This window comes from Laccaria bicolor, genomic scaffold (genome assembly GCF_000143565.1).
Source record: "Laccaria bicolor S238N-H82 LACBIscaffold_38 genomic scaffold, whole genome shotgun sequence".
NCBI lineage: Eukaryota > Fungi > Basidiomycota > Agaricomycetes > Agaricales > Hydnangiaceae > Laccaria > Laccaria bicolor.
The window spans coordinates 47384-70081 of record NW_001889909.1 but is presented as its reverse complement, the minus strand read 5'-3'; the positions used below and the strand labels follow the sequence as shown (position 1 = coordinate 70081).

At 48.7% G+C, this 22698-nt stretch overlaps 7 protein-coding genes across 7 annotated transcripts; 3 read left to right on the top strand and 4 right to left on the bottom strand.

The window, feature by feature from the left end:
- Positions 1–241: 241 nt before the first annotated feature.
- On the bottom strand, positions 242–5784 carry LACBIDRAFT_332008 (membrane-associated guanylate kinase-interacting protein; the record flags this gene model as incomplete). Its single annotated transcript, XM_001886420.1, has 8 exons — positions 242–440; positions 588–894; positions 930–970; positions 1285–1409; positions 1574–1689; positions 1921–4749; positions 5088–5183; positions 5694–5784. 8 exons carry the CDS (start codon positions 5782–5784, stop codon positions 242–244), a joined length of 3804 nt encoding a protein of 1267 aa, XP_001886455.1.
- A 459-nt stretch (positions 5785–6243) lies between these two features.
- Positions 6244–8108, top strand: CDF-B (CDF-like metal transporter; the record flags this gene model as incomplete). Its single annotated transcript, XM_001886508.1, has 12 exons — positions 6244–6313; positions 6367–6407; positions 6464–6478; positions 6528–6541; positions 6589–6613; positions 6664–6684; positions 6742–6784; positions 6847–7011; positions 7069–7196; positions 7259–7532; positions 7583–7781; positions 7841–8108. The coding sequence occupies 12 exons, from the start codon at positions 6244–6246 to the stop codon at positions 8106–8108; spliced, it is 1263 nt and encodes a 420-aa protein (XP_001886543.1).
- Positions 8109–9405: 1297 nt separating this feature from the next.
- LACBIDRAFT_307942 (heterotrimeric G-protein alpha subunit, GPA3-like protein) lies at positions 9406–11491 on the bottom strand (the record flags this gene model as incomplete). The annotated part of the gene is made up of 8 exons (XM_001886419.1): positions 9406–9505; positions 9706–9860; positions 10112–10231; positions 10293–10428; positions 10558–10680; positions 10735–10901; positions 10958–11142; positions 11374–11491. The coding sequence occupies 8 exons, from the start codon at positions 11489–11491 to the stop codon at positions 9406–9408; spliced, it is 1104 nt and encodes a 367-aa protein (XP_001886454.1).
- Positions 11492–13534: 2043 nt separating this feature from the next.
- LACBIDRAFT_253700 (heterotrimeric G-protein alpha subunit, GPA3-like protein) lies at positions 13535–15452 on the bottom strand (the record flags this gene model as incomplete). The annotated part of the gene is made up of 8 exons (XM_001886418.1): positions 13535–13634; positions 13810–13928; positions 14140–14259; positions 14321–14456; positions 14519–14641; positions 14692–14858; positions 14916–15100; positions 15335–15452. The coding sequence occupies 8 exons, from the start codon at positions 15450–15452 to the stop codon at positions 13535–13537; spliced, it is 1068 nt and encodes a 355-aa protein (XP_001886453.1).
- A 565-nt stretch (positions 15453–16017) lies between these two features.
- LACBIDRAFT_307939 (uncharacterized protein) lies at positions 16018–16749 on the bottom strand (the record flags this gene model as incomplete). The annotated part of the gene is made up of 2 exons (XM_001886417.1): positions 16018–16390; positions 16454–16749. 2 exons carry the CDS (start codon positions 16747–16749, stop codon positions 16018–16020), a joined length of 669 nt encoding a protein of 222 aa, XP_001886452.1.
- Positions 16750–17796: 1047 nt separating this feature from the next.
- LACBIDRAFT_295354 (uncharacterized protein) lies at positions 17797–18849 on the top strand (the record flags this gene model as incomplete). Its single annotated transcript, XM_001886507.1, has 3 exons — positions 17797–17883; positions 17948–18671; positions 18745–18849. The coding sequence occupies 3 exons, from the start codon at positions 17797–17799 to the stop codon at positions 18789–18791; spliced, it is 858 nt and encodes a 285-aa protein (XP_001886542.1). The 3' UTR covers positions 18792–18849.
- Positions 18850–19552: 703 nt separating this feature from the next.
- LACBIDRAFT_332002 (uncharacterized protein) lies at positions 19553–21215 on the top strand (the record flags this gene model as incomplete). The annotated part of the gene is made up of 2 exons (XM_001886506.1): positions 19553–21118; positions 21147–21215. 2 exons carry the CDS (start codon positions 19553–19555, stop codon positions 21213–21215), a joined length of 1635 nt encoding a protein of 544 aa, XP_001886541.1.
- Between the last annotated feature and the right edge of the window lie 1483 nt (positions 21216–22698).

The window sequence follows — 22698 nt, the reverse complement described above, 5'->3', positions numbered from 1 at the left end:
TTCATCATTTCATGTGCATATGATCATTGGACCCCTCCTTAGAGGCGTGTTCATGCCTCGACCTATTTTGCTGGCATAAACTAGTTGCCAGACCGAGTGACGTATAGACAATTGGACAATCCGAAAGCACTATGGCGTGATAATTCGAAAAGTAAAATCGAACTCAACATTCCGTTCTTTCGTGACTGCCTGCAGCGATCTTTCGACCGATTCAAAGGGAATCCCGGCATTATTTTGAACATCAACATGAAGCGATACGCGGCGGAGTTCCTTGAAGTTGTTCAACAGTATCTCCTGCAAAGACTCTATGGTGGAAAAATCGGGATCCTGCCACGCGAAAACCCATACTAAGTACCTCGATCTTAATTTCCCGCAATCCAGACCCTCCGGCGGAGGCCCAACGTTTCAACACCGTTCGGAAAGGCTCCAACAAATCAAAACTGCAAGACACGTACATCTTTATGATGCTGAGGTGTGTCACTGAGGAAATTAAGCTAGATTTGGCGAGTTCGTCAAGAAAACCAAATGCTGAGAAAAGTTTCCAGTTAGCGCAAGGGTGGGTTATATTGAAGTTGCGGACAGAAAACCCACAGCTGACAGTCAAGACCTCCACTCTTGGATTCCACGACTTGAGAATGGGTTCAATGTTAGGGATCATGTCGGGAGGGTCTTTTCTTGACGATAAATACAGCGAACGGAGGCGAGAGAGGTTCAAGGGCGAAGTTCCATCGTTGTGCGCACGACAGATGCTGTCCAAAAAGGGTTGACCATTAAGCCCTAGATGCAACTCTTCAAGCTGCGGGATCGAGTGAAAGTTCTCCGTATTTTCCAGCAGACCCCCCCAATATTTCCTCTCCGCAACGCCGAACGCCCAATTTTCGAAGATGAGAACAGCTAGCCAGGATGTCCAATGGCATTGAACAATTCACAAGCGACAATTCTACGAGTGTTGGGAACAGGTGAAGCATGGCTGTTCGAAAAAGAGGGAGCTGCATTTTATCCTCAAGTCCGATACACCCTTCCAACGTCAAGCCTCTGAGATGGCGCAGCTGTTCCAAAATCCAGATCGTGTTTGAACTGGATCCGCAAAACACCAAGTGGAGATGCCGAACGCAATCTGCTACAGAAGAGTTGGACTTCAATAGGTGAAAAAATGATCCGATGTTGGGATAATGTCGAATAAGATAACACGGATGGTAGGAATGTGGAGATAATAAGTGAATGGATGCGAAGAGGTGTTTCCGGCAGGGATATAGGAGGTCACGGCATGATTGTGAGACGGACTTCAAGGTCACTGTATCCTCAGATGTGGCTAAATTTCGAAGAACCTCTTCAAAAATATCCAACGGGAGGATAGCTTTCATGAGAAATCTTGAGTGACGCTTTGATTGATTGGCAAGTTGCGGTGACTAGAAGCGATGATTCTGATGAACATAATCAGATTTGTTTATTTGTGTAAAAATACATCGCTCCGATAAACACATCTAAATTGAAGAATGCTCGAGTTGGAAAAAGTCCTGGACTCATTTATGCCCTACGCATCCTTACAAGAGCAGGGAAGTGACAGACTTACTTCGCCAAGGTGACTCAGAGTTGGTTTCGAGCTCTTTGTCATAATATGTTCTGTAGCAAATCGAAGTCTGGTGGAGTATGCGATGTTGGGAATAGCGGAATTGAATATTCTAGATTCTAAATGAATGAGGAGTCTGGCGAATATTGCTTCTCATTCGTGACAGAGGATGCTTGGTGGATTTAGGTGGCAAGTTGAAAAGTTAGAGTCCATGCTAGTGCACAATTCAGAGAACGGGCACCCGTGACCAGTGACGCGATAGTTCGGGTATATCTAAAGGTGGAGGAAGGGGATCAAATGGAGGGATAAGGGGAAAGGTCTGGGTAGAGTCCGCAAGGGTGATCACATACCAGCCCACATGCCCGTCGGCACCGAGAACGCTCCACCGCCGCCAGGATGTAACGTCCCGTTCATGGTCGCAGCGAGAACCCCTCTCCTGTCTTCCCAAGACTTAAGCGCCTTCAAGAGTTGCAGAATCTTGCCCCGCTTCCCTTGTCGGATGTCGTTAATGCAAACGCTCCCCGTGTGCACGCCGTTGTCGAGTAAAAGGTCGAATAGACGGAAGAGACCGTCTAGGTCGTTATCAGTAGGATCGACTGGAAAAGCAGAGTCGGGCACAGGGGGGAAGCATGTGCCCCCGATGGATTCTGCAAGGCGCAACAGGGCGAGACCGCCAAAGAAAGAGGTGGTAGGGTCATCGACTTGAAGGGACGGAGGGAGATGAAAATTAGCCCATTCCACTAGCCTGCTGTCGGTCGGGTTAAGGGCAGAGTGTGACGAACTGGCACTACGCTTCTCCTTAGGCTTGAGAAATGCAGAGTTTTGAGGCAAGGAAGACGGTGTACCTGCAGTCGCCAAGTGAGTCTGGTCGCTGCGAATATCGGGGAAAATCACTGAATGTATATTATCACCACGATGTGACAGCCGATTGTGGTTTTCACGTTGAAGTGCTCTCAAAGTGGCGGGCGATGGTGGGCGTGGAGCGGGAACCATGGCTTGCGCGACAGCCAAAGGAATCGTTGGGATAGTGCATGGCGAAATGATAGGCTTCGTGTGGTCTCGGGCGATTGTAGCCTTCATGATAGCCTTCACCCATTCCCGAATGATAGACACACTGTCGGAAGTAAAGAAGTGCGTCTTGTCTTGGTCGCGGTCAATTCGGAATCCATAACGACCAGGATACAAAGTTTCGTCCATTGTGACCTTGTAGCCCACAATGTCAATGAATCCTTCTAAATGAGTATTCATGTTGCTATCGCTCTTCAACCAAAACAAACGTTGGCCTTTCAGCACAAAGTAATGCGGTTTCCAGGAGTTACCCCCATCGCGCTTCTTGTGCATCCACCCAATGTGGTCGGGCTCACCAATTTGAGTAAGAATGGTTTGACCTTGCTGAACCGCAATAGAGCTTTTGCCATCCATCAGCGTCCCACCCACCCTCTCAGGCGACCGGGGCCCATCGGAGGACGTCTGTGGGTTTTTGAACGACGGATTACTATGCGTAGATGGTCTCTGTAAGTGGGTGGACGACGGATTTCCCCCCTTAGAAAGACTGAACAACAACCTCTCAGGCTGAATTTCAACATCCTCGCCAACAGTGGGAGGTGGTTTTCTACGTTTGCCAAATGGAAGAGCGAAGAAGGTTGGCTTGTCTCCTGCACCGAATTTATCGCCATCGGAAGGAGGGGACGACGCCGGCGTGAAGGTACCCTGAGAGGGTTTGGATGAGTCGCCAGTGGGTGAAGTTGAGTCGTGCGAGAGACCGAAGGGCTGGCGGCGCGTGCTCTGTAATGGAACAGCTTCCCCCCAAGTACGATTCACATCCTCAACTCGGTTTGGAGGCAAGATCACTTTCTTTTTCGGAGCTTCGCCGCTGGGAAAAAGCGACGGGTCCTTTGGGTGGTCTGAGTAGACTCTAGATGGAGGCCAACGCAGGTCAGTGATCGCATTCGCAATGCACATCAGTTTCCCGAATCCCATGACTCCGACCTCCATTTTGAGGAGGTCGACATCCAATGTCAGGAGAACGTCGCCCGTTATCTCGTGTTCGACGAATTTGTCACGGATGTTTTGGTCTATGCCTTTGCCCTTCAACCATTCCACGACTTCCTTGACTGTCCACTCGGTGGGGTCTTTCTCGTTCTCCCCTCCCTCAGTCTTATCTTCCGAAACAAGTTGGTGATACGCAGGGGTGGGATTAGTTGGGGACGACGAAACAGTGTCGTTGCGTTTCAGAGGGGAGACGCCGATTGGCACGGTTGGCGTGGACGAGGGTAAACCGGAGAACGGTAGCTGGAGAGCAGCTGTGGTGGTCCCTTTCTGTTCTTCCCATGCAAATATTCGCGCCTGCGGGACAGTGGCAGACGTGCTGGCAGGAGAGGGGATCTTTTCTTCCACAAAGGTTGCCTCCCGAAACAGCAAATTCGATAGAGGGGCCAGCTGGAAGACGGGAGGAGATCCCGTCGTGACAGTCTGCTCCGACTCGTGCTTATTGGGGAATACAACATGCCTGACAGCCTGGCCCCCCTCAACCTCTCCCCTTGGGTATGGCTTTGGCAAGGCTTCGAGTTTCTGGGTTGCTCTCCATGTTTTCTCTGCCAATTTCGTCCGCGCGCTTTTATGCCAATCATGTGAGACGTTGACGTCGCTCGCATGTCTGGTATCGCTCATCTCAGAGCCCCCCTCATCTGTCTCTGTGTCCACGTCAAGGAAGCTCACAACATCGCCATCCGCGTCCCGCTCAAATCGTTCAATCATCTGCCCGTCTCCCACGGAGGCGTTCAGCACTCTGTCGCCTTCCCCGCTGCTTTCTGGGCCCTCCAAGTCTTCATTGTTATGGTCACCCGGATTGGGAAATGGTGCTGTGAGTTGTTTGAGTCTTGGGAGGGTGAATTCCGGTTCCCCATCGAGGTCACGGGAACTCTCAACAGCGAACGTAATGGATCGAACAGCTGGGGGTGACTTGATGGACGGGGCGGCTAGCGAGGTGTAGCTTTTTGGCGAGAAAGCAACGGCTCCTGTCCGATTGTGGCTCTTCCACAAGCCATTAATGGACATGTTGCCCTGTTCGACAACTGCTGTCCTCTCTCCAGTCCGGAACGAACATTGATCCTTGGGCTTTGAGAGGCAGTCGTAGAGCGCAGATACGTACTCAGGCATCACTCCTTGAACTTGAACAGCTTAGAGTCGTAAGTTGTATTATTTGGCAAGACTAAAAAGGATGTGAGCAGGACGAAAAATGTTGCAAGGCGTTGTAATGGTCTTACTGCATTTCTTTCTCCTATGGACGAGGATAAAGTGGTCGTGTGCTTGACGTGAGATGAAGATTGCCAATGTAAACGTTTAGGCCCGGTTGGTAAGAAAGATAAGATTTACTTGAGATTTACAGGCGCCGTCGTTAAAAAATCTTTCGGGACGTGTCATGAGATCAGAATAAAAAGTGGTGAGATCAACTCAACACACATTGACGTCACTTTCTCCCCTCAAAATGACGGGGATTGTAGTATGAGATACGTACAAGAAGGTGACCTATACTTGGTGAGCCAGACGTCGCAATAGACACCCAGGCCCAAACAACTTGAGCCCTGTGAGAACTGAGCAGCCAAGATAGCTGCTACATGCCAAATGATCAGCTAGCCCGCGGTGGAAACGTGGGGATTCGCGATTACTGAGAACGACGGGAAGGGTGAGAGCGTTGTCGTTGTGGTTACAGGCGCATCACCCGACGTGACTCAAGCTCCCACGGTCAATGTCCGATGCGTTGTGAACTTGCAATGCACTTCAAGTTGTGCGCGATACTTCAATTTGCATTAGCAACGACAGCAGCGACGAATTTCGTGTGCCAGTAAACTTAGATTGTAAAAAGTCTGACGCAAAGATGTCCTTGCGTTGTTTGGCTTATGGAGCTGAGACGGCTCGGAACTTCGGAGCGCCGCCTTCGTTCTTAAAATATAAAATGGCCGACACTCTCGGAAAATATTCCTTTTTCAGGAGCTCATGAGAGGACCCTCATCCTCAACGCCCTTCGTGCAATAAATATCGGTATATCTCAAGCTTTAGGGAAGTAGTATAAGTTATAACTTGGCAACGAGGCAGATGACTCACTTGAACCACTTGAACTCACCAGTCATGGGATTCATCTGCAAAGCCTCAGAACGCGCGCAGAAATCCGACGTAGCTGCGATAATAATCCGTGCCGACTGACCGGAAGACATTATATGTGTGCACCCCGAAAGTAAGTAATTACATAATGGGTGAACGCATGGTCCTACAGATAAAACCCCGTTGCCACTCAGGACAGTTCTATTTCAACCGCGGGACTTATACAGCGGGGTCTCCTTAACGAGCTCAAAGGGTGACAGACGTTAGTCTGGTGCGAACTGGGAAGGCAAACAATTGCGCGGCCCTTTGCGGCGGAAAGGAGAATTCCGCAGATCTTAACGACGATTATGGGTAAGGATTGCCTCAAGGAATTCCGTCCCTTATTACCCTAGGATATTTCTGCACTCAAAATCCGAGATGCCTCTCAACTTTGCCAAGGAGGCTCATGTTGAGGTTCTAAATGAGCCGTCACAATCCTTGCGTTTATAACCGTCGGACCGCGATGAAAGTCCGTATCGACAGCGTGTTTCGCATAAAAGGGACTTGAACTCTGCAAATCCTCTATCCCCAGCATGAAGAACGTGACACGCATAGGCATCATTCTAGGAATTAGCATCGCTTTCTTCATTGCCGAAATTACAGGTACGCAATAGTAATTTGCACCCCACTCACCTCCCTGACCAAAAAAAAAATAGCTGGTATTCGCACCAAGAGTTTGGCGTTACTTGCAGATGCGGTACGTCAGCCTGGACTGTCGTGATAATGACACCATCTTATAAACTCTTGACATAGTTCCATTACCTTAATGTGAGTTCTGTAATTTCCTTAAAGACAGGATTCTCATGTCGATCTGAAGGATATCATCGCATTGTGCGTTTCCATCCCCTAGGTGGTAGACCAAACTGAGATTTTGTTAGCGCATTGGCATACGTAGCGGCTCACGTACGTCTGATTTCTCCCCATTGTCTTGGCGAGTTCATAACTTTCATCAGCTCCAAGAGACGCGAAAACCTGTGCGTGTGTTCTCCCTGACTAGTCAATTGACATTCTTCCCAACAATTTTCAAATAGACCGACAAATTTACCTTTGCATTCCACCGTGCAGAACTCGTCGGTGAGTTTGCAAAATCTCTCCGAAAAAGGCTCAGGATCTAATGAGATTCCGGTCCACACCAGGCGCCTTCTTCAACAGTGTGTTTCTTCTCGCATTGGCGCTCTCAATATTTCTTCAGTCTATTGAGCGGTTCATTCACATCGCGCCCGTCAACTCGCCCCTCATGATGATGGTGATTGGTTGCGTTGGTCTTGGCCTCAATATTCTAAGCGCGTTCTTCGCCCATGGTAAGTGCCGCAATGCGACAGTATATTTTTGATTCGCCTGACCATCCTTGGCCGCAGAACATCATGGTCATGGCCATGGTCATAGCCATAGCCATAGCCATAGCATGCACGGTCATAGTCACGTTGATGAACGCAATATACATCCTATCGAACTGAAGGAGGTGACACCAGTACCTATTCATATCGTGAGTATTTCTTGTTTCAAAAGAAAAAGGCGAAGTGAAAAGAATGTACACGCGCACCACAGCATGCATCGCACAACCACACAGTTCACCCTCCAAGTAGCGCCCCAGAGCATAATCTTGGTTTGCTTGCCGTCATGGTGCATCTGTTAGGGGACGCTATCAACAGTACGCTGCCATTCCTCTCTCGTTTATTCGGTTTTCAAATTCCCCTAGATATCGGAGTCATCATCGCAAGTGTCATAATGTGGAAGCTAGACTCACCATATCGCTTTTACGCCGACCCTATGGCCTCTCTCATCATCAGCTTCGTCATTTTTGGGGGAACCATACCAACAAGTAAGCCAGACTTTATTCCGCCGAGCTTGAATACTCATAGCTTCTCCAAGCTCTAAAAACGGGCCGCATGCTCTTGGAGGCAACGCCCACGCACGTGGATTTAACAAAGGTGAAGGAAGATCTCATATCTGCAAGTGTCTATTATCCCGTCATCATCTCCTCCAGCTCATTTCCAAATGATATTCACCTATCCCAGCTTCCAGACGTCCTTTCGATTCATGACGTTCATGTGTGGAGTCTTTCACAATCGCAAGTTCCCGGCCCTTTTCCGCGCTCCAACCCAGTATGCTGATTTCAGTTGGTTTTAGAATTGTCCTAGCGTCTCTTCACGTCCTTATCCGTGCTGGAACGTCGTTTAAGCAATGGGAGATGACAGAACGATACATGCAGCAATGTTTCAACGGATACGGGATCACCCACATTACGATATCGCCTGAGATTCAGAAAGATACTGAATCTGTCGTGGCATCGGCTGAAGACTTGGTCGGAGGCTGTAAATATACTTCGCAGGACGATTTCGGTTGTTCGGTTACTGACCTAAGGTTGGAGAAGCGGAGAATTGGAGGGCTGGTGTAGGGTTGATGTAGAGCGGATCAACTTTCATTGGCCTCGTCCGAGTCGTCGTGATCATGAGTAATAGTAGCTGTTGTTGCTTGTTTTGCACCTCTTTTTTAGGTGCAGCTGTTGGCCCACTGGCATTTGATCAAAACGTAGTCGAATTTACATTAGAAAATCTGCATAGGAATTAGTCTTCAAAATCAGGAATCATTGGCATTTTTTTTTTCACGTTCAAAAGTTGACAGGAAATTGTGTGGCTTGAATTATCGATATAACTCAACCCCACCGAGAATACGAGCAAAAGACGATCAATAGACCAAAATTATATCTAGTATAGCCAGTAAGAGTAAATACTATATGTTGGCACTGTGCGTGTTTTCAATCAAAGAGACAACACCTCACTTCACTGCGCGCAAAAACAAAGACGCAACATAAATATCAAGTCTCCTAGCTGTACACATTACATAAACTGACATCAGCTAGAACGAAGAGATAGAAAAGGGGACGGGGGTGCGGTGGAACAACAAAAAGGGTGGGCACATAGTACAACAACCGTGCAAAGGTGTGGGGGGGGGTTGTAGTAAAGGGTCATAATGGAAACTGGACTATGTGGCCAACCGATGGATGAAATTGAACACCAAAAAGGGCGGGGTGGAATGGGATCACTCCAGAACTTCGTCTAATGTGCAAATGACGACAACCTGAAGCGTGGTGGTAGGTAGGTATGTTGGTTCCGCTGATCAAGAGTGTTTATACTATATAAATGTGCGCCCGCGCCCAAAGACGAAGACGAGATAAGGCCGACACCCAGATCTCGTTGACTTCGAGTGAAAGCAATTCCATCTTTGTATATGGTGAATAGATCGGTCCAGACCCCGATGCGGACCAGGGATTCACCTCCGAACAGCAGCCAACTGATGAAATCATGAACGTGACATTTTGTGGGAGAACGCTAGGACAGGGGTTGGTGGAAGGTAGGGTTGATATGTATATATCTGTAACCAGTGTAGAAGGTGGGCGTGGGGCAGATGGATGGGGAACAGGGAAACGGACAAAGGCGAGAGCGCGTAGATCATTTATTTAGGTCGAGGGTCGTAAGGTTCTTGGAATATTTGGTAGTATTCATGATGAGGGTAGAGATTAGACGAACGAGGGTGGGAGACATGAGGCGTCGAGGCAGCTGCGGGACGAAAGGCTTGAGTAAGGTTGAGGGTAAAGGCAACACAACTCACCCAGTACAAGAGGACAGCTAGACAAGCATGGGAATAAAAAATCTAGAGACAACCCGAGAGACAGAGAGAGAGAAATGGATGGCCTATATGATCTCCAGATTCTTCAGGAAATTTTGAAGGATCGTTTCTTTGACCACGGCAGAAACCAGCCGGACGATGGTAGTATCCGTGGCTTGGGCGAGGCTGAAAGAGGAAGCGACGATTAGCGACCGGTACTAGCGAAAGACCGCAAAAAGCCGGAATGGGTCAATAGAGGGTGCGGTTCGCCACAAGAAGACAAACGCGTGATCCATGGGGCACGTGAGGGAGATACAAAGTTGTGGCGCAGCAGGTGAGCAACATAGTACAAGGATAACAGAAAGCATCGGGAAAGGCAAACTGGCCGACAAGAGGAGACTAAAGACGAGAGAAAAACATACTGCGGATACACACTCAGCCGCGTCCTATTTCTCTGCATGAACTTCCACAAGATGTACTTGGCCGCCTTATTGACATCGGGGCCACCTGTGTATTCTGGGAAGTATCGTTCCAGCGGGACCTAAGTGGGAGAAGCGTCAGCGTAAGCAAGGGGACGAGAAGGTGGACGGAAGCACAGAGAAAGGTGGTGGTGAGGAAGACAATACTTCCCCCGCGCAAGGGAGAAGCGACCGGGATGACAGAATATGGTCTTTCCGATCCCGGCGGGGAAAGAGGGTGTGAATGAGATTGACAGATGACAGCGGCAATAATGGGGAAGAGAGCAGAACAACGAGAGAAAGTGCGAGAAATCACGCAGTGGACGGAACATACCAGTCGCAACTTCTGCTCGAAAACATCAATCTTATTCAAGAATAGAATGATTGACGTGCGCAGGAACCACCTCGAGTTCACCACCGACTCGAACAGTGCTAGTGACTCTGCCATCCGGTTCTACAGCGGAATGACTCAGTATCCCAGCGTATGAAAGAGAAGGAGAGGAAGGGAGTGGGACCTGCGACTTTTCTTCCGACGAGACTTGGTCGTACTCGCTCAGCGCTGTGCAGAAGATGATGGACGTCACCGACTCGAAACAGTGAATCCATTTTTTCCGCTCCGATTGTTGGCCTCCTACGTCGAACATGTGTATTCTGCGAATAAAAGCTCATCAGCGCCATGTCCAAGCAGGCGCCGGAATATAACAGGCGACGCAAAAAGAAGCATGTTAGGAGACACAGAGTACGCTCTGTAAAGACAAAAGAGGGAAAGAAAAGACATACAAGTGTTGGCCCGTATTGAACCGCGTCTCCGTGATCCCGACGCTTTTCTGTTGTGCTCTCAGAACATCAGTGACGTTGGGGAGATATCCGGGCTTTCCTATCCGCAGCACTTCTCCAAAGAAACTGACACGCACGTCAGCGGGGTCAAGGTATAAGGGGCGGGAGATAAACACAGACTACTGTGCTGAATCCATCAGGTAAAATTCGCTCCTGTGTTCGTCAATGAGCTCGGGTATCGCCGGGTCCTTGACAAGTTGATGTATAGCCTCTGCGATCTCCGGCGCGAAGTATGTTTGGTTGTTATGTGTTTCAATCTTATATTCCATCACTTTATCAGCGAGGGCCTAGGAGTGGTTCATCAGCGAGGAGAGTTTATGCGAGGGCTAAAGATAAAGGGTACCCGATTTGAATACTCCTGGCATTCTATGCCAATCTTCTTCATGTAAATAATGATGTGCTGCGCCGAGTCTAGGACATTCTTGTACACCACTGGGCGGTAGTCTGCAAGCTCAGCGTCGGAGAAACCATGTTGGTGGATAATCTTCATTTGTTTCACGATGGTGCTCTTTCCTGACTCGTCGGAGCCTAGGGGACGTCGTTAGCGAGTCATTCCATTGTCACTGCTGCGAATGAGCAGATCATAAGTGCCGAGGCTGTCGTTCCCTTTACGTTTCCCTGCACAAAGTGACGAATGGCCATGCCTAGTAGTATCCTCACCGAATAAGCGCCTCATCCAGCTCTGGCGCCAAAGAAAAGCGTCGAAGACAACTTAGGGAACGACCTCGACGGACCAAAAAGGACATGTGAAGCACTCACCCAACAACAAGATCTTACACTCCCTCTTGAACTGCTTGCTATCCTCCTCAATTTGCCTGTCAATAGCGTCTGAACGCTCTTTCGCCGAGCGATCCGCCTTCGATACGAAGCCGCCCATTCACTGCGTTTCCTGCAACGTATACTGCTCAAAGATAGACGTGGATATATGAAGAACTTCACGAAAATAGGTGTCTGTCTTGTCTATGAAAGTGGTGATCTGAGCAGATGGTCTTCGCGTGAGATACTTCCTACTCACAGTTTTTGACTTTTGGCCCCACGCTTCATTGTTCCTGACACCTGGTAACTTTTGGGATTTATCATTTGAGCTCAGAGTTCAATTCGCGGAATGGTTTTTAGTTTCGGCGCATTTCGGCTACTCGACATTTGCCGCCTTGGCGCGACGCGACACGACACGACACACCGCCGCTTTCTTGCTGCCTGGTGTGGTAGGGGTCAACCCGCTCTTCTTGTTTCTGGGACGCGTTCGGAACACCTGAAGATGTCGCAACTTGCAAGGGCGTTTTCGGCTCGATGTCATTATCCCTGGCGTTGACTCTGCCAGTGGTCCCTGGCGAAGACAACGACCGTCTGCGTTTCTTCACCTCCATCGGAGCTTACTGGGAGGGATGGAAGCTGCATCTCCGTAGGTCCTCGGATCTGATGACGCCCACATCAATTTTTTGCGTTTCTCTAAGCACCTCCATCAGGGTTTACATACTGGGATCTCCGTATTGTTTTCAGTGTTGCACGATTTTTGACTCACCACATCTTCAAATCCTTTAGAGTTTTTGACAACTCGATGTACTTTTCCCCCTGATATTACCAATATCCAATTTTCTTTGGTGTAGATGTATTGGAAATGCATTGTGTTCGCTGTCGGAAGCGTTCCAGTGCTCAGGGTAGGTCATTGTAACAGTTGTCACGCTATGTCAACATGTCACAGGATGACAAGCGCGAACAAATATATATATTTGGGATGTTCCAGTACCAGGAACTAGAGAAATGGTGGTATGAATTTGCTCGATCTGGAGGCGCCCACCGAGAAGACAAGCAGGGGATGATCAATCGAAAACCCTTCATGAAAATTATAAGTGGTAAAGCCAGTCCCAATAGTTTGTCTCGAATGGGATCATTGCCAGTGTCCAAGTTTGCGCGAGATGATGACATACGAACAAGAATGATGGTGCGGATCCACATCTCGAGTTGTGAGGAATGTAAATACATATGTTTGCAGAGTGAAGCGAAGTATTTGTTTTCAATTATGTAAAGAGACAACACCTCACTTCACTACCATGCCCAGCGCTCCAAAGACGCAAGATAAATATATCGCAAGTCTCAATTCCTATATGTACACATTAAACTGACTTGAGCTAAAACGAAAAGATAAGAAAAGCGGGAGGTGGTTGTGTGATAAAACAACAAAAAAGAATGGTGGGCACATAGTTCAAAGTGTGTGTGGGGGGGTGGTAGTGGTAGGGTTCATAATGAAAGCTGCGCGGTGTGCCCAACCATGAATGTTGAACACTAAAACGGGTAGGGTGGAATGGGATAGGAAGAATGAAGTATGAGTAGTAAGTAGGTATGTTGTTTCCGCTGATCAAGAAATGCAAGAGTGTTTATACTATATAAATGTTGCGCCCGCGCCCAAAGACGAAGACGAGATAACGCCGACGCCCAAATTCCGTTGACTCCGACTCCATCTTTGTAACGTGGTAGGTGGATGGGTCCAGACCCCGATGCGGACTCGGAATCCAATTCCCGAACAGCAGCCACCTGATGAAATCATGAACGTGACATTTTGTGGGAGAACGCGAGGACAGGGGTTGGCGGAAAGGGTTGATATATGTACACAGCCAGTGACAACGCCTGGGCGTGGGGCAGATGGGTGGCAAGGGAACAAAGGCGGGAGCGCATAGATCATTTATTTAAGTTGAGGGTCGTAAGATTCTTTGAATATTTGGTCGTAGTCATGATGCTGGTAGAGATTGAATGAACGAGCGTGGGAGACGTGAGGTGTCGAGGCAGCTGCAGGACGAAAGGCTTCAGTAAGGTTGAGGGCTAAAGGCAAGGTAACTCACCAAGTACAATAGGAAAGCTAGACAAGCATGGGAATCAAAAATCTAGATGCAATCCGAGAGACAGAAGGAAAGAAATGGAGGGCCTATAGGATCCCAGAGTCCTTCAAGGCATTTTGCAAGATCGTTTCTTTGACCGCGGCAAAGACCAGCCGGATGTTGGTAGTATCCGTGGCCTGGGTGAGGCTGAAAGAGCAAGCGACGATTAGCCATCGGTACCACAAGAACAGAAAGTCGCAAAAAGTCGGAACAGGGGACATCTGCCCATAAATGGTGCGGATCGTAACAAGAAGACAAACGGGTAGTCGCAAGCGCGGCAACTGGCCGACAAAATGGGAAAAAAGACGAGAGAAATACATACTGCGGATACACACTCAACCGCGCCCTATTTGTCTGCATGAACTTCCACAGGATGTACTTGGCCGCCTTGTTAATATCGGAGCCGCCCGTATATTCTGGGAAGTACCGTTCCAGCGGGACCTAAGTGGGAGACGCGTCAGCATAAGCAAAGGGACGTGCCGAAGCGCAGAGAAAGGTGGTGGTGAGGAACCCTACGCAAGGGAGAAGTGGTAGGGTCTTTCCGATCCCGGCGGGGAAAGAGGGTGTGAATGAGAATTGACAGATGAACATCGACGATAATGGGGAGGAGAGCAAAACGACAGGGAGAAACACCGCAGGAGACGGAACATACCTTTGGCAACTTAAGCTTAAACACATCAATCTTGTTCAAGAACAGAATGATTGACGTGCGGAGGAACCACCTCGAGTTGATGACCGACTCGAACAGGACTAATGACTCTGCCATCCGGTTCTACAGCCGAGTGAGTCAGTATCTCGGTGTATGAAGGAGAAGGAAAGAGAGGGAGTCATACCTGCGACTTTTCTTCCAACAAGACTTGGTCGTACTCGCTCAGCGCTGTGCAGAAGATGATGGATGTCACCGACTCGAAACAGTGGATCCATTTTTTCCGCTCCGATCGTTGGCCTCCTACATCGAACATGTGTATTCTGCGAATAGAAGTTCATCAGCATCATGTCCGAACAGACGCCGGAATAAAGAAAAGACATACGACAGTTGGCCCATGTTGAACCGCGTCTCCGTGATCCCGACGCTCTTCTGTCGTGCTCTCAGAACATCGGTCACGTTGGGGAGATATCCAGGTGTTCCTATCCGCAGTACTTCTCCAAAGAAGCTGTCAAGGACGTCAGCGGGGTCAAGGTGCAAGGGGAGATGAACACAGACTACTGTGCCGAATCCATCAAATAAAACTCGCTCGAGTGTTCGTCAATGAGCTTGGGTATCGCCGGGTCCTTGACGAGTTGATGTATAGCCTCTGCCATCTCCGGCGCGAAGTACGCTTGGTTGTTCTGTGTCTCGACCTTATAGTCCAGCAGTTTATCAGCGAGGGCCTAGGAGTGATTCATTAGAAAGGAGAATAGGTGCGCGGGGTAGAGATGAATGGGTACCCTATTTGAATACTCCTGGCATTCTATGCCGATCTTCTTCATGTAAATGATGATGTGCTGCGCCGAGTCGAGGACGTTCTTGTACACCACCGGGCGGTACTCTGCGAGCTCAGCGTCGGAGAAACCCTCCTGGTGGATAATCTTCATTTGTTTCACGATGGTGCTCTTTCCTGACTCGCCGGAACCTATAAGACATCGTTAGCGAGTCCTTTGAATATCACTGGTGCGAATGAGCAGAGCATAAGCGCCGAGGCTGTTGTCCCCCTACACAAAGTGACGAATGGCCATTCCCATTCTCACCGAATAAGGACCTCCAATGGAACAAAGATCCAGCTATGGCGACAAAGAAAAGCGCAGAAGACAAAGGGAACGACCTCGACCGACCAAAAAGGTATACAAAGGACATGAAAAGCACTCACCCAACAACAAAATCTTACACTCTCTCTTGAACCGCTTGCTATCCTCCTCAATTTGTCTGTCAATAGCGTCTGAACGCTCTTTCCCCGAGCGATCCCCTGTCGATACGCAGCCGCCCATTCTTAGTCTTGTTCAAGGTCAAATTGCTCTTGTTATTTGCAGGGTCGGATGTTTGTGGGGTTGCGGTATCGCTCGCTCGTCGTTGAGTGCAATGATTACAATGAAATTCGATGCTCGGCACTGTGGAGGGTAGAGGTAAGGCGGAGAGCAGGCGAGGAGCAGTCGACGCACACGCCGCAGAACAACGGGGACGTTGGCAGAACAAGGTATTGATGCTTGTTTACCATCAGGGCCTGGATCGCAATTATGCCTAGATGGGTATTCCCTTTCCTCAGTTCAACGGAAAATAAACAGCACATGTCCGGACAGCGGTCAGCGCAGAGACCAACCTAGACCAACGCCGCTTCAACCTACTAGAACCGATAATTTATGTAGACCAATTGATTTCTCTTTTAAAGAGCCGTCTTTATTGACATTCAAGTTCACGCCGGTCTATTTTTGCACTGACGTGGGTTCACAACTAAGAAACACCAGTAGCAAATGATACGCCGATCTCCGGACTTTCACTGGTGTTTCACAGAAGACATCAAAATCCGTTCAAAGAGCACCTTTATGACATGCGGGGTTAATTTAAGCGACGGGTCCGAACGAACAGGAAGGGAACGGATCCAGAGTTTAGAACTCCCCCCACATATCGCTCTAGGTTTTCCAAAAAGGGATTTGAGTTGGACGGAGAAATTGCGGATAATCGAAGGTCAATTGACCTCCTTTGCAAATTTGAGGCGTATGGTGCGGCTCCTGAGACATACATCTCCTCGGGAAGGTCGTCGAAATACTCAGCTGATCTTTGGTTATCATTGATTCCTGACGTGGAAACCGCCACCCCCAAATCGGCTATTGCTTCCAGAGATGTAAACGCCTGCGGCCAAAGGTCGCCTGGCAACACATAGGGAGAGCGGCAGTGTCCAGCAATAGTCGCGAGGTAAACGTAAGGTGGGCTATGTTTCCAGTACGCAAAAAATTAGAAATCTAACATCGCCAAAAATTGGATAGATCAGCACCGATATATAATCGAATCGTACGTGGGGGTGCTTACTCGCAGCTCCAGAAGGGCTCCTCCAGGATACCAATCGAATTCCCCAGAAAGCGCGGCCAGCAGCATTTTTTTAATTTCTTCGCAAATCAAGAAGTCGTGCGAGGATGTCACGCGCTGAGATTCAGAAGATGCACGAAAAACAACACTGATTTCAATCAACTCAACTTGATCCATAACGTTGACCAAAAAGCATGACGACGCGGAACAAATTGCGGTACCCTGAACCTCGGAGCCAAAGGACGAGAAGATGAATCGGGCCATGCACAACACACAAAATGTATACCTAGTTGAAGAACCAACACCTAAGCATGCGTCAAGCAACCGGACTCGGAAGGGTCGTCACGGTAAGAGGTTCCAGGATGGACCCGACTCGGACTGGACGAATAACATCTTTCGAAATGCAATGGCTTCGCGTTCCGAGCTTTTCCGGAGCCAAGAGCGCGGCGAGGGCGCCAGTTGGCCTTGGGTCTAAAAGGAAGATTGTGGTTCTTCAAGTTGAAGATGGGTGATCAAAAGGGGGAACACTGTAAGAGGTAGGTGCATACGTTTGCCAAGCCCTGGCGGAGGTGGGGAAACCTTGAACCCTGGCAAGTTAACACCTTGTATTGCCACTAATCATGGCAGCATGCTCGAAGGCGAGTCAGCTAAACGCTGAGTACGAAGGGGGGGCAAAAGCCGCCGAAGGAAAACCTAATAAACACAACCTAGAGATTCTTGGCGTAGAGAATTTCGCTGGATGAGCCCACAAAAGCATGTCAATCTTCTCCTTAGAGCCATAGGATGAAGCTAAAGTCCTGGATGCAAGAGCTGGGTCGCAGTTGGGTCGCAGCAAACAAAATGTTGTCGGAATTTGCCGAAATCAAAAGTCGGGCCAAAGCGTGCGCCAACCAGTTGCAAGCGCCAACAACTTGCCACTGATGTTCTCCTCCATCCGCCATATGAACCTTATAGGAGAAAACGAAAATGGCGGCCAATTATGGCGAGCGATGCACGCTAAAGTGCGATGTTAGTTTTCCAGTTCCCGGGAGTCACCGCCCCTCCTCAGGCCCCAGGCTTGATAATGTGACTAGGTAAGCCCTTCTTTTCTTTTGCACGCGTTTATTACCACAAAAGACGTTTTATTCTTAGACAAAGGTCTCTTTTGCGCATTGTGAAAGAAACATCGGAGTCATCCGAGGATTTTTTCCGTGGTAGTCTCCAACTCTTTGTTTGAGCCACGCTCTGGATTCCTGATAAAGGTCGTCGAGTTGAGGCGTCCAATTCAAACTCTCCTGTCGAAATCCACCCCATTAAAGCCACCCCGCCAACATGTCCACTACGCCTCCAACCACCCCTAATCACGGATCGCAAACTTCGGACGTGATCTTACGACGTACCTGTTTCAAAGAAACCATCGTTAGTTTACTCGTTTTTCAGTCCACCTCTTTAACCGACCTTTCTTTTCTTGGGAACTCATCAGGTCTCTGGGCCCTCATCCGCCGTATCTGAGATTCTCGAAGGACCATTATTCCAAGCGGAGTCTCGTGAGAACAAAATAATTCAAACCGTAACCGAAGACGTGCTCAGCCAGCTCCAAGAAATTGTTGAGTCCGAAGTTTCAAAGCAGTTAGCGAAAATGAGGAAGGGAGTCGGACTGGAGGCCAAACCTTTCCCAGCGATGCCTCTGTTCTCTTGCTCTCCACAGCGGTTCACTTCGATCCACGACCTTTCGACTATCGCTGCAGATGACGCAGATAATCCATGGCAGGACTCCGCAGGACAGATAGTCCTCGCCGTTAGGAAGGCTGCCTCCGCTCAGGCGGGCGTGGAGGTCGCCTCTGCTGTAGATGGGGAATCTCCCACCGCTACCGCTGAGCAGCTCAACCAGAATTTGGCACCTCCTACCGCCAAACCATCCCATGTCCCGGAACAAACCCCGCCAACCTTCCAAGTCTTTGCGGAGAAATATATCCAAAGAGCTCTAGAGGCGCTCTCTATTCCTACACCCATCCGAATTCACGAAGACGGGGAGCCTTCAAGCGTAGGAACTCTCTTCGGCACCATTGTCCACCGTACCATCGTCCGACCGATCATCATTTTGGTGGATACAGTTGCGAAAAACCCAGAGCTAGTGCTAATTTGCGCTCTTTTTATGTTCTTGATTTCAGCTCTGACAACGGTCGGAATTCTCAAGTACAGGCTTTGTGAGATACGCCACCCGTCTCGAAATTTGCATTACAATGTTTGCTTGGGTAATTACCACTACTTACTGGGTAGCTTCTAGTCGGAGAAGCTGGGCGATGTTTGTGTCAGTCATGTCGTAGTAGCTTGGTGGCTAATATTGGGTGGAGCAAAATTAATCGAACTCTACGTTGAACGCGTTTCGAGCAGGCACGATGAGCTCTGGAATGATTTAATCAGCTTTCATTCTCGAACTACACCGGCAGCTGGGAAGAGGGGATTGGAACCCAGCGGAGATAAGTTACAAAAGGGTCTCTCTTCTCGGCGTAGTGCAATCATCGAATATACTTTTTCACTTATGAGTCCGAGTCGGGATGAGATTGAGGTTTAACTCTAGAAAAACCGGAGTTCTCTCTAGATTGGTATGCACTGATATTGATTACACTGGCATGCCGATTCCATGCAGTGGAGGGCGATACGCGTTCCGGCAAGCGAAGGAGAGGTGTAAAACTACTCTAAAAAGGAATATTACTACTACTAATTAGAGATAATCAATTCAGAGCAAACAGAATGAGTAACTCACATTGTTTGGATCGCACACAACCGCCTTCCAAACAGCTCCCTGCATTGGCAAATTCACCCTACCCAGTGTGACAACATAGGCAATTGAATACAATCGGGCCCAGGCCTCAGGTTCTCGGTCCTCCTTTTCAAAGTCACGTGATTGACTGGCCTCTGAATCGGAGTTTGGAATTACAAGGCACAACCCAACATCAACTCGTTTAACATTGGAGAGAAATAGCGTTAGTCCGACAGATTTTTTTGCCTTCAATTTCTTATCCTTCTCTCCAGACCTCAGACATTATGGCTGACTTTGAGGTAAATCTTCAATTCTCCTATAACAATGACGTACCATTCTGACTTGATTCTGACACCGTTCCAGGTGGATGACCTCCCAGAAGACATAACAGCGCTCTGTGATCCATTTCAAGAGTCTTATTCATGTGCTGAGCAGCAGGCAGTCCAGTCACTCACGATTTCTCACAAAGAAAATCTTTCGTTGATCGGCTCGCAGATCAATGGCTTAGACCTTCAGATCGCTCCGCTACAGTCTCGTCGTGAGAAGCTGCTCTCTAAACAAGATCAAGAATTGAAGAATATCGAAGTCTTGAAATCAATACTGAGCCCGATACGACGGGTTCTGGTTGACTTACTTTGGGAAATCTTTCTGCTCTGCCTCCCAACAACGCCAACAGATGTGAAAAAAATTACATACGATGCGCCCTTGCTCTTATGCCAAGTATGCTCGAAATGGCGTAGGACGGCGTTAGCGTTTCCCCCTCTCTGGAAATCCTTGGATTTGAAAGCAGCCTTCCACCGGGAAATAGCTTACATTCCGAAAACAGTGCTCAGTGTTCATCCCTCCATCCCACACATCTTGGACAGCTGGTTTGCTCGTGCAGGCAGATGTCCGCTTTCTCTCGGCTTCGATCTGGTTTATAGCTATGACCATAAAAGACTAATATCGAGTTTGGAAGGCGTGCTGAAGGAGCTCCCTAATTCACACCTTCAGCGCCTCTCTTTGAAGATTGAATACCCGTGCGATGCATATTTTCTTGCAGTTATATCACGAGAATTTACAGAACTGGAGTCTATCTCTTTGAAAGTCTCAAAGGGTTTGGATGCCAGGGCTATCCCTCGTCGTCTCTTCCAATCAGCACCTCGTCTCTGCTCTGCCGACCTCCGTGGTTTCATCCGGCCAACAGGAGTAGAGAATTTGCTTCCTTGGTCACAGTTGACTCATCTACGTGTTGAAACCGAATTTGACGTGGACACGTGGTATTATCTTATCTCCCATTGTACTAATCTCCAGCATGGAATATTTTCCATGAATAATCGTCTCGCCAGCATTCCAACAGTTGATTATGAGATAAACCTCCCCCATCTCATTGATTTAACTCTTCACATCACCAGTGGTGCGGCAAGGGTGCCCAACGTTCACCGACTCAATTTCCCCACACTGAGAAGACTTCAGTGGTTGTTTGATGAACGCTCTCTCAACTACGTTGAGGAGGGATACATCCCAGCCACCTGCAATGGTTCTCTTGAAAACCTCGCCATCGCCGGAAATATGGCTTTTACAGAATCCCAGCTTATTTCCTTGCTCAACTCGTCATTCTCTATCACCAAACTTCACTTTTCCGTGGCAATAAATTACACCAACTTTTTTGAAGCTCTCACGTCCTCTTCGTTCACCCACCAGCTCCTTCCAAAGCTCAAAATCCTTCATTGTGACATTCGAAGTATTGAGGATGTTGATGCTTTCCTGGAATCCCTCATTTCCTTCTTGCGGTCAAGGTGTTATGATGGGCTCAATTCACAGACCAACTGGACTACTGCGCGGCTGCGACGCCTGACCCTCACATTTCCGGATAATGTTGATACAGACAACAAGGGTTTCAAGGATCGGGTAAGCCAAATTTTGGCACCGTTTACAGATCAAGGTCTTTCCTTGGTTTTGGATAATTGTCTTGAATGCGATCACTGTCCAAGTTTGCGCGAGATGATGACATACGAACAAGAATGATGATGCGGATCCGCATCTCGAGTTGTGAGGAATGCCTTACTGTTGGTTACTTTAAACGAATTTTTTGTATTCTCTATACTTTGTCTACACGCCCACTTCGCGTGCCTGTTGAAAGTATAAGCTTTTCTCTGGATCACGGCTTATTTTTCTAGCAGTCAAGGTTCCAACCCAATTTCAACCACCTACATATGTTGCGAGGCTGGACTCTCCTTTCAATCTCGGTCACATGTACTGGACCCCTTGGCCATTTCCCAAGCATCTCTGTGGTTGTCTGCAGTGGGATTAAAGTTTTTCTTTTTTTTTTTTTTCGAGTCAAATTTATAGTCCATCGGGGCAGAGCCCCATGTCAGACGTTACATTCTAGTAAACTACCTACGGCCCCAATGCCATTTATGCCTAACCCCCTGTAGATCCCCTCATGCACTGGTGGAGGCACGCCGCCCATGGCGATCATTCCCCAAAAAACCAGCCTGGCACGGAAACACCGTTTAGAGGGGCATCCGTTAACATGGGCGGGGTAGTTACGTCGTTCCCCCATATGTTGTATTCCGTCTGTTAAGCGTTTGGTCTTCCAAGTAGTACCTGATCGCGAGCGATAGGTACAGCTTTAGGGACGAGCGGGATTAGGCAAAGAGAAAATCCAGTTTTTGTGTTCTGTCGCGTGACGTGTTTCGTCCTCTTGAGCGGTGTGATGCTGGTGTTCTTGTCTTAATAGGTCTTGTGCTTGAGGTCCGTAAGCTGAGAGGCGGGTAGTGAGGGAAAAAGAGTGTGGTTCTGTGGGTGAGCCCGCTGGCCGGAGTCAGCTCTGCTGTCGAACCTTGATCTGGCGTAGTACTTCCTATATGAAAAGAGACGGGGCTACCTGTCAACCTTAGGGATTAAAGATACATACATATGTATACGTTGTTTTGGGGCTCGCCTCGCTTTGGCGACCCCTTGTTGCTGCTATCACCACCTCGTGATCTCTCCACCTTTGAACAGCGCAGCAGAGGTCGTCGTAATGGCGGGTTCCAAGGGTAAGGAGGCATTTCGTAGGCCTCTGCGCCAACTCAAAACTCCGCCAGGAAAAGGACCAGCTCCGCTGAGCCTTTTCCCCCTTGAGCCCCGCTCGTCAATCATGGTTGTGACATCGATCCCTGACTCAGTGCCAAAGTTTGGCAGATGCTGGGTTAGGAGAAGTTATCGGTGTTGCTTCCCTCTCCTGTGCTGGCGCTCTCTCTCTCAGACCACGTCTATCCAGCACAGGTAAGCACTCCGCACTCTCTCTCTCTATGCACCGCATACTCATCCAAGTGAACAGTGATCCTCGCTTCTAGGCTTTGCCTATCGTTTTCTATAAATGCACTCTCATCACTCTTCATTTGGTGAGGCCTTTCTTCATATTGAGCTTTGTGCACATTCTTACATCCTGCTGGCTCAGACTTCGTCTGCTAGACTCGGATTGTAAGAAGCATGAAAACCGT